This window comes from Podarcis filfolensis (genome assembly GCF_964270895.1).
Source record: "Podarcis filfolensis genome assembly, chromosome: 6".
Lineage (NCBI taxonomy): Eukaryota > Metazoa > Chordata > Lepidosauria > Squamata > Lacertidae > Podarcis > Podarcis filfolensis.
The window spans coordinates 23,210,060-23,220,143 of NC_139609.1; the positions used below are offsets into that span (position 1 = coordinate 23,210,060).

The 10,084-nt window shown below is 45.9% G+C and overlaps 1 protein-coding gene across 1 annotated transcript in view; it reads left to right on the forward strand.

Moving 5' to 3' along the window:
• The first annotated feature begins 260 nt into the window (after positions 1 to 260).
• OLFM3 (olfactomedin 3) overlaps positions 261 to 10,084 on the forward strand; it is a 162,966-nt gene continuing 153,142 nt past the window's right edge. Inside the window, exon 1 of the mRNA XM_083620493.1 lies at positions 261 to 821. Within this exon, the coding sequence (XP_083476619.1) occupies positions 753 to 821 (69 nt within the window). The 5' untranslated portion in view covers positions 261 to 752. The remainder of the gene's footprint in view (positions 822 to 10,084) is intronic.

A 10,084-nucleotide genomic window follows, 5' to 3' on the forward strand; every position in this document is an offset into this window, starting at 1 on the left:
TTGATCCCAGAACGTCCCACTTTTCCTTAGGACATCCCCATTTGCATGGGAGAAATGTTGGGAGGCACTTCGAGGTCTCCAGAGGGGTTGTGGGTGGGCTAAGAAGTCAGGGCTGACCCCTCAGCGCCCACCCCACACCGTCCCTCTGCGCCCCCCCCCACTAACCACGGCCTCTGGCGCTGACCGGCTGCCTCCCTGACCCCCGCCCCCAGGGCTCGGTGATGTCACATCCGCCGGTCAGCCCTGCGCAGCGCCCGCCAGGCTCCGCGCTCTTCGGAGTCAGGAGGGGACCGGCAAACTTTTCTTCTCCCGCCTTTCCCCCCCTGGCAGGGTGGGCTGGCTGCTGTGACGGCGGAGGGAGGAGGCGGCGGAGAGGCGGCTGTGGCGGGGCGTGCGCGACGCGGCCCGCCCGCTTCCCTCTGCCCTCTCGCCGGCTGGCTCTCTCCATCTCTCTCCCTCCGCCTGGACTGGGCGCCCCCTCCCGCCGCCGCGCTCCCTCCTCGCTCCGAGAAGGATGCCTGCGGAATGAATGAGCGTCCCCCGGGCTGCTGCTGCTGCTGCTGCTGCCGCCGCCTCCCGCTGCCGCCTTCTCCTGGCTGTGGCAGGCGGGCGTGCAGAAAGTGGCACTGACGAGAGGGGTCCCTGCAGTGACTGATGAAGGAGAGGCTGAGCAGGGAGGAGGAGGAGAAGAAGAAGAAGAGGAAGAAGAGGAAGAGCAGCAGCAGCAGCAGCCCAGCAGCCCCGGGAGCAGCATGCAGCCCTCCGCCAGCATCCTCAACCTCTTGCTCGTGGCTCTCTTGGCCGGCTTGGACCCTTCCAAGGTAGGAGATGCAGGAGGAAGGACCCTCCGCAAACATTGCCCGTTCTCTTTCTCGCCTCTGGAACTACTAGTTGACCCCCTTCCTGCGATATTTCCTTAAGTTCTTAAAATCATAATCACCATACCCCACTGTTTTAATGGGGCAGGCAATGAGGGATTTGGGGGAGGAAGGGGATTGTATATACTGTATATATTCCTGCTTCTTTGCTTCGCAGCGCATCCTTTTTGTCTTCCTAGCCATGGGTGCGCTGTAGTTTTTGCCAGAAGGGGAGGGGAATGGATGGAGTGGGGCTTTCCGCAAACACAGCCTGGGCTGCTTTTTCCCGTCTTGTTTGAAAAGGCAATGTGTGTGTGTGTGTGTGTGTGTGTACGCGCGCGTTCACCTTGCAATGTTGGAAAGTGGTCAATAAGGCAAACAGCAGAGGGGCACTGCAGGCTGCCTTCCCTCAAACAGTTGAAAGGATGAGGATGCGCTCTCTCTCTCTCTCTCTCACACACACACACACAGACAAACATCCTATCCAGTCTAATAACAAAGCGGACACTGGGTGGTACCCAGCTAAATCCTGCTCAGAGGAGACCCCTTGAAGTAAGCCCCTTGAATTCAGGGGGTCTCCTGCGAATACGGCTAATGTTGGCTTGCACCCTTTCTTCCTGGATGACTTGCTCTGCTTGTGTTGTTGGGTATCCCTCCCTCTCCCTCCACCTCCCCCAAATCTTACTATACAAGTTTTGTTGACGATCACCCACATGGAAAGGAGACGGGTGATGGATATAGGTTAGAACACCAGGAATGCTGCGATTGGCTTTCCCCATGGACAATGTCTTATCTGTTGAACTCTGGAAGCTGTCCCAGCCTTAGCTGGAAATGACACCAGAACAGCCTAGCCGTGGACAAGGGATGGATTTATTCATAGAGATCAGGGGGTGCATAAAATCTGTAGCCCTTTGGAATCACGGGGAGAAGCATCCCTCCAGAGGAAGAATAAAGGCACGTGCCTTTATATTGCAGAAGAGGAAGGGGGAGGAAGGTTGGGCTTCTCCCTTCCACTAGTCATGTGCAATTGCAATTGCCCTCAGGTTGCAGAGAAGCAGCAGCATCACCATTATTTCCCCCCAGTTACATTTCTGAGAGCAAATAAGCTTTGCTCTGCAGCTGAATGACAGCCCCTTAAAAACACACACAAAAACGATGCTGCCTGGCTTGGGCTGGGAATTTGAAAAACCATTCCATCAGACCTTGAAAATGAGACTTGTCGAAAGCCATTAGTAAGAGATGAGTGAAGTCCAGTAGGCCGGGCGACTGTATGTGCTGTTCAGCACAAACCTGAAGCCTTGGAGTGGAAGATTTGCATTGTGTGCCACCTCTGGATGACTTGATGTCTATCTGCTGATATAAAATACCCATTGTGGGCCCCTCCGTGGTGTGTGTGGTCTCCACACTGCATGCCGGTGAATGCTTTACGGAGGCACTGAAGTGCCAAACAAGGAGTGTGGACTATTTTCGGGGCTTGTAAACAGCATTTTGTGTTTTGATGGATGTCAGAATTGCTCACATCAAAAGCATGTAATCTAGGGTGTTCAGCTTAAATATAGAAACAATCTTCAAACTGGCGATTGAGCTGAAACTTCAGATTGGTTTACTGGAGGAAGCACGATTTAGGTATGGGGGCATGGGAAAAGCCATGAATTGTAAATACTGCACAAACATTTCTTGTAGAAAATGTGTGTTTGCAGTAGTGCTGATTTTATGAAAGCATGGAGTCCTTTTGCAGACCAGCAATTTGTAGAAACAGTTTTGATAAAAGTGACTATTGATGCATTCCATGTTTAAGGTTAAAAAGGAGAGCAGCTCAGGATTGTCTTCATCGTACTCTCTCTAGTTGTACTTTTAGGATCTCTTCATGTGTGTTGAGTCTTGGTATATTGAAAAAGAGTTTAGAGATTCCAGCCTGGTGAGCATTTTATCAATAGCCTTAGCCGCTGGGTGAATGGACAGAAATTGTGCTCACAGCTTCTCAGATGCCTGTGTTGAGTTACATCTCTGTAAGATATATATATATATATACGGAAGTAAGCCATCCTATTTTCCTTCCAATCAATGTGTTCCTTTAAAAGAAAAGTTAGAGGCAAAACTGGACTGGACCCCCCCCCCCTTTTAGAAGATTAGTCGTTGGGCCACAAACATAAACTTCTTTTCTTTGGAGAAGTTTCACAGTGAGCTGCTGTGTTTGTCTTGTCTTGTTTTTAAAGTTATCTTTAGGTTTTTTTCCTGAACTGTTTGAAAAACTTTTTTATTTTTGCTCTTGTTAGCAACATACGTAAAAGGTGAAATGCTAATGATCCTGACGATGGTATTAATAATGTCAAGTGTGTTTCTGATCAGGGGCCCCTCCCCCTCAAAAAAAATGAAAGGAAGGGGGGGAGAGCTTAAATGCCCAGTACAGCTACTTGTCCTCACTTTCCTCACCTGTAAAATGCATAACTGTCAACTTTTCCCTTATGTAAAGGGAAATTCCCTTATTCTGAATAGCATTCCTCGCAAGAAAAGGGAAAAGTTGACAGCTATGGTAAAATGGCACTTAATGTTCTCTATTTCACACAGTTCTTCAGGCGGCAAATCAATATTTTCTAAAAGTGTTATGAATAAGAATAACAAGGAAGTACAGGATTGCTCCAGAATAAGAGGTTTGAGAGCTAGGGCAGAACCAAATGTTCCAAAGTTACCTCTAGAAACTGTGCTAAGTCTGTTTTAGTAAACAACAACAAAACTCCAACCCAAAGAATTCTGTGGCACCTTGAAATCGATACAGTTATTTTAGCATGAGCTTCCAGGAGCTGCAGCCCATTTCATCAAACAAATTAAGTGGCCAGAAAGTCTTTTGCTTCCCGTTCCCCACCCCCAAAATATGGGAGAGGAGAGGGAGGGAGAGGAGGCCGAAAAACAAAGGAACTGCAACAAGTTAGGAACAGGCGTGACCTGATCTGTGCAGAACACCAGTGGATTCAAGATGCAGTCAGGTCAGGTTTGTTTGTTTGTTTCAGCAAAACTCAAGGTCAGTATCGACATGCATGGAACAGTCTCCTAATGTTTCATTTCTAACTGAAAACCAGTTACTATTGCAGGTTTCAAGCTTATGCAGAGGAATGATGGAGGGAGAGATTGCTTCACTGCATGTTTTTTTTTGGGGGGGTTACTAAAAATTGCCTCCTCTCTGCTACTTTTGCACCCACAGGGGAAAAGAGACTGGAATGCAGCTCTGCCCCCTCCCCACAAGTGAAAAACCAGCTTTTACCATTTTGAGCAGAAAAGCTGGAGGATAAGTGCTAGATCCTTCCCACCTGCCACATTTGCATCCCGAGGGCAGCCTCCTGCAGCTGTGTGTATTTGTTTATTTAACATTTCTCTTACAATGTCTAGTGTGGCCATTGGCAAAAAGTCTCCATGCCTATGTTAGTAAGCCACCTGTTTCGATGAGCCAAAATGAGACTGGAAGTGGGAGGTCAGGACAAACTTTTCGGACAGTTTCAAACCTTTGTGGTAGCGTTTTCTTGCTACCCAGAGGTGATGGCAATGACTTTCCATTCTGTACACAGGGGCTTTAAGGGGGTATCCAAAGAAGAAGAGGAAGAAGAAGAAGACGACGAAGAAGAAGAAGAAGAAGAAGAAGAAGAAGAAGAAGAAGAAGAAGTAGAAGAAGAAGAAGAAGAAGAAGAAGAAGAAGACAACGACGACTTAGGTGAAAACTATTTTTACATGGCAGCAGGGGAATACCAGTCTGAATATCGTGCCTTGAGGATCCTTCTGGATGCAAATGGTGAAATGGAATTCTAATACAAAAATAAGATTCTCTAAGACTAAAGTTTTGACTTTAACATAGCTCTCCTGGAATCTTCTGAACCGAAGTAGAGAAAATACATAGAATCATAGAAGTGTAGATTGGAAGGGACCCTGAGGATCATCCAGTCCACCCCCTGCAATGCAGGAAACCTAGATATATATGTAATTTGCAAGCTTCTTGAAGCAAAATGCCTTTCTCAAGTTTCTTACTGAATTCATGAATGCAAGTTTCCCAGTGAGTTTCCAAGAGAGACATCTCAGACGTCAAATGGATAGAGTTGAGAAAGAGTTTGCTTTTCTTCTTTCTTTCTTTCTTTCTTTCTTAAAGTCAGCAACGCTTATCAAATCACTTTCTTTTCCTGGGTGCAAATCTTCTCCCTTTAGAATTATTATACTGTTGCATGCCGCCCCAATCTCTGAGCAGTGCGTGATTCCAGGCGCTAAACCAGAGTTTGTGTTTCCTTTTGCCATGAGACACAGCGGAGACTGTGGTGTCCTTCTGATACATGGTTTATTTACACATATGTACAATGGGATTCAAACAGAAATCAAACCGGCCTCAGATGTTGCTCTGACTCTCTCACATCACTGCGAACTCTCAACTCTCAACTCAGACTTTGTCCTTCTAACTCTCTCTGAGTTGAGGGAGGGGCCACGCCCATTTCCCATCTCGCACAGAGCCCCCTTTGCTTTGTTCTCTTAATTGCCCTTCATTTCAGCCTAGGGGTATAGCCTGGCTTCAGTGCAACCAAGTGAAGATACCTGGGAGCCAGAATAGCCCCTGACATCTCCACCATTTCAAGGTGCATGCCTGGAGATTGTTGGATCTGGACCGTTTTTGTACACTAATACCCCATCCTGTGTAATTCTATCAATTGTATTTTATCTGGAAAACTGGAATGGATTTCTGGAACCAAAATGCTTTCTTTCTGTGCAGTCTGAGCCGGAAAAGTCACCATTAAGAAAAAGAGGTTGGAATGGGCCAATATTCCAACTACCCCTGGATCAAGAGACTTTCTCCTTTAAGTCCTCAAAGCTCTCAACCTAGCTCAAGGTTGTATTCTGAACTAACCATATGTTGAACTGAGAATCAGTCACAGTCAGCCCATCATTTGAAAAATAAGACTTTAGAGCCATTTTGTCTCAAAATGGCAGCTAGACATTCCATTTTGGTGACTGTAACCTGGGTTTAAGGAGCCCTTTGGCTCCTTAAATTATATATCTGAGTTTCTAACACTGTCTGGTTTACATTTTGACACTTAAGGGTTAGAAGGATCTCACATACAGCTTCTCTCAAGCCCCCCTCCCCCGCCTCCTATACTCATAACAATACTTTACAGCACCGTGGGAGATAAGGGAAAGTAGTGACAGTGATACACAAATCCCCCAAAGACAGTGTCAGATCATCAGATAAACTTGCACTTATCCGCAAATAGTATCTATGCCTAACTCACTGCCTGACATAATCCACTTGCAGCCTTACCCAGATGCATGTCACATCAGAGAATGTTGGATGGCATTGCTCTTTGAAGGTGCATCAAGAAGGTACGCAGAATCATCACTCTGAATGCATCGTTGTTCTTCATCAAGAGGCATCGGCTGGATTCTTAGAATCCTGCAATAATTTCCAAGAAGTCAGCAGAATAAGGTGTCTAAATGCTTCAGTGCTGGCAAAGTTTTAGGTCCTTTAAGGTTAAACAGTAGGAAAGTGTTTGTGTATCGCCACCTCATGGTGATCTATGTTACTGGGGTGGGTGGGGGGGACCCTAATTAAGGTCTTTGCACACTGGCTCCATTTTTATTGAGTTAACTTATTTTCTAGAGAGGTGTGATTTCAGGGCTAGGTTAAATCACCTATTTCAGCACAGCAAACTATTGACTGCAGTTAGACATTAATGAAAAAGAAGCACTAATTAATTCTGCAGGTTTTTTTAATGCTGATGAATGCGCACCAGTTTTATTTCGATACTCCGGCTGAAATGCAGTGTGTATTAATTAGCCACTGATTAGAATTTCCATTTTTAGAATAATATATATGGAAGTATATATATATTTCTCATTTGATGATGCACTTCAGGGACTCTTTCCCCTCCTCTACATGCTGTTGAGATACTGGAAGGGGTGGGATACTGAGATTGGAGGTGGAGATGCTAGTCTTTTACACAATGATTTGATATATATTGAAGAAAGGAAATGTTCAAGATCTGGAAATTCCTAAGTGTCACTGCTAGATGGCATCTCTGTGCTATTTTTTGGAAAGCAGAATGCTACTTCTGACCTTGGTACAGTATGTAGGCTCGAGCTACGGAGATCACTCAAGGCAAGCCATCATTCAATCATAACCAATTCGTCACTCTGGGCAAACAGAAGGAAACGTTTCTAAGTTGAGTAACACCAAGCTACGAAGGGAAATATTGCCATGTAGAAGGGTTATTACAGTCTTCCCAGCCCTTGCAAGTCAGGAGTTTTCCAGTGCTTACATGGAATTCTTCTGCCTGCAAGAGGTTTTCCATGCATTTCAGTCAAAGGGTTGTTGCATGTACACAAGCGGATGTGTGTGTACAGAGACACTGCTTCCTTTGAAGCGAATAAACAAGGCCTGCACCTCTTCAGTATGCAACGCTGTAACACCACCAAAGTTCCTGGACTTTGCAAAAAATTAATCTGGGCACTAGTAGCTAGGGACTTCCGAGGCACATGGCAAAACTCTGTCCTGGAAACAGGACCAGCTCCAGGTTTTAGAGGGAGCCCTGTAAGAGATCCTTAGTGGGCAGGCACCTCTCCCCATCTTTACAGTCACTCTCATTTTTCTCGGGGTTCAGTCCACACCTTTTCTCAGAGAGAAGGGGGAAACAAATGAGCGTGCAGCGGCCCCTTCCATTCCATAGTGGTGTGTGCATGGGCATGTGAAATCTACTCCATGTCTTCAGTTTTTATGAGTAGTGCCACTTCAAGTTTTATTTATGGCTCAATGAATGTACAGAGTAGACCCACCTGGTATCATGGGCCTCAACCAAGAGAAGAAGAATAAGAGGAGGAGGAGTTTGGACTTGATATCTCACCTTTCACTCTTCTTAAGGAGTCTCAAAGCGGCTAACAATCTCCCTTCCCTTCCTCCCCCACAACAAACACTCTGTGAGGTGAGTGAGGTTGAGAGACTTCAGAGAAGTGTGACTGGCCCAAGGTCACCCAGCAGCTGCATGTGGAGGAGCGGGGAAGCGAACCCAGATCGTCAGATTATGAGTCCACCGCTCTTAACCACTACACCACGTTGGCTCCACTTGGAAACCCTTTGGAGGTGGAGCCCACAAAGCTACTGCTTTCCAAGGAAAAGTTCAACTCACTCTCCGGTCTTTCCTGAATAGGGAAGCTCACCCTAGATTCTACACCCTGCCCCCTGAATCTCAGGGAAGTACTGCTACCCCTCAGACTCTTGAGGAACATGCTTTAGACTTCTCCAAGGAATGGGAAAACCCTGAGGAACGTTCCTTAATAAAGTCACCACAACTCCAAACTTTACCCTTTTTCTAAAATGTTACTGGCCCCATAAGATGGGCATATGCAGAACTTGAATTAATGGAGTTTTGAGACTGACTCTCCAGGCCAGACTATAAACCCTGGCAGTTGCTCCAGGCCAGTGTTGACATACCTTGTATGTATTCCTGCATTAACTGCTAGGTGCAGTTAAGAACCCAAGTGCATAGTATCTGGATTAGCATGGCCCAATGTCCTAAATCAGAGCTAGCTACCAGCTTTGCCTCTTTCAATCTCACCTGACCCATCAGCTTCCCATGTTGGTGGAATGCATGAGAAAGACTCACAGTTGAAGACCCTGAATGGTTTAGTTTTACATTTCTGTTTCTATCACAGCTGGCTTTCTAAATCTGCTTTGATCGCCTGCATCCTCCTCAGCTCATGAAAAGTGAGTGAGGAGAGGCCAGGACCCTCAGCAAGTTTCAAAACAGTTGAGATTACATTGCAAAAAGCCTTTGAGTGACTTGGATATGGTCTTAGATATGGACAGGATTGCATTACGAAAAGCTTTGGATCACCTTGGATCACTAAGTTAGTTGAACTGGGATCCCACTAAAAGTCAATGGGATATGAGTCATACCAAACATGTCCCAATGGAACCTAAATTTAATTGACCTAGTCTGAAACCAACCCCATGCATTTAAGATACTTTGCTGTGGTTGTTTCTATGCCTCATAAGGATCTGATGTTAGGTTCTTCTGAGGAATAATCACACCATGGTCTGAAACACAGTGAATGGGAGCTGACCTCTTTTTTCTCCCTAAATGGTGCCACTATGGGACTTCCCTTACTTACATTAGTAAGCCTGGCAACCATTTGTACATACAGAAATAAATAGGAGCTATTCAAGAGTTCAGGGATGCAGGTGGCGCTGTGGGTTAAACCACAGAGCCTAGGACTTGCCGAGCAGAAGGTCGGTGGTTCGAATCCCCGTTGCTCGGTCCCTGCTCCTGCCAACCTAGCAGTTCAAAAGCACGTCAAAGTGTAAGTAGATAAATAGGTATCACTCCGGTGGGAAGATAAACAGCGTTTCCGTGCGCTACTCTGGTTCGCCAGAAGCGGCTTAGTCATGCTGGCCACATGACCCGGAAGCTGTACGCCGGCTCCCTCGGCCAATAAAGCAAGATGAGTGCCACAACCCCAGAGTCATCCGCGACTGGACCTAATGATCAGGGGTCCCTTTACCTTTACCTTTACCTTTAAGCCTTAATTGGGAGCACCACCATTCTGTGTAGATGCTTTCTTTTGTCTCTCACTGTGTTTATTAAAGAAACTAACTGATAAGACTTTCCTTTTGTTTGATCTGTTTATCTACTGCCATGGGGGGGAGAAGCTGATTCCCTGAAGCCTGACACCAGAGATTGAAGCTGGGACCCTCTGAACTACAGCTTTCCCCCTAGCAGTGCACAAGAACACTAAATCAATAAATGGCTTTTGGACAGCATTTGGCCCGGTGAGTCTTAAAGTGTACAGGTCTGGAATAAACCATGACACGCAGGGCAATCCTGTGCACTTTTATGCAGACCTACTCTGCACTGTGAATCGTTCTCTCAGTAGCCCATTTACCTGAAATAAAACCCATTGCATTTCATAGAACTTGCTTCTGAGTACAGGACTGCACTGTGTATAGGACTGCACTGTTAGTGTACTAAGTATAATCAAATAGAGCAGATCTATGAGCAAACTGATATAAAATGTGTGACAATGTGATTTGGGGGTTTTAAGGCCAGAAAATAACAAAGTAAGATTTGTCTTTGGGGAAATAAAAGTCTCATTTCCCCTAAACCAAGCAATGATGGTGTGTGACACTAGATTGTTCCAGCTTCCTATTGTAGTGATTAAGTGAGGCTGTTATCTTGCAGTTTGTTTGTAGGGATGAATATTAATGC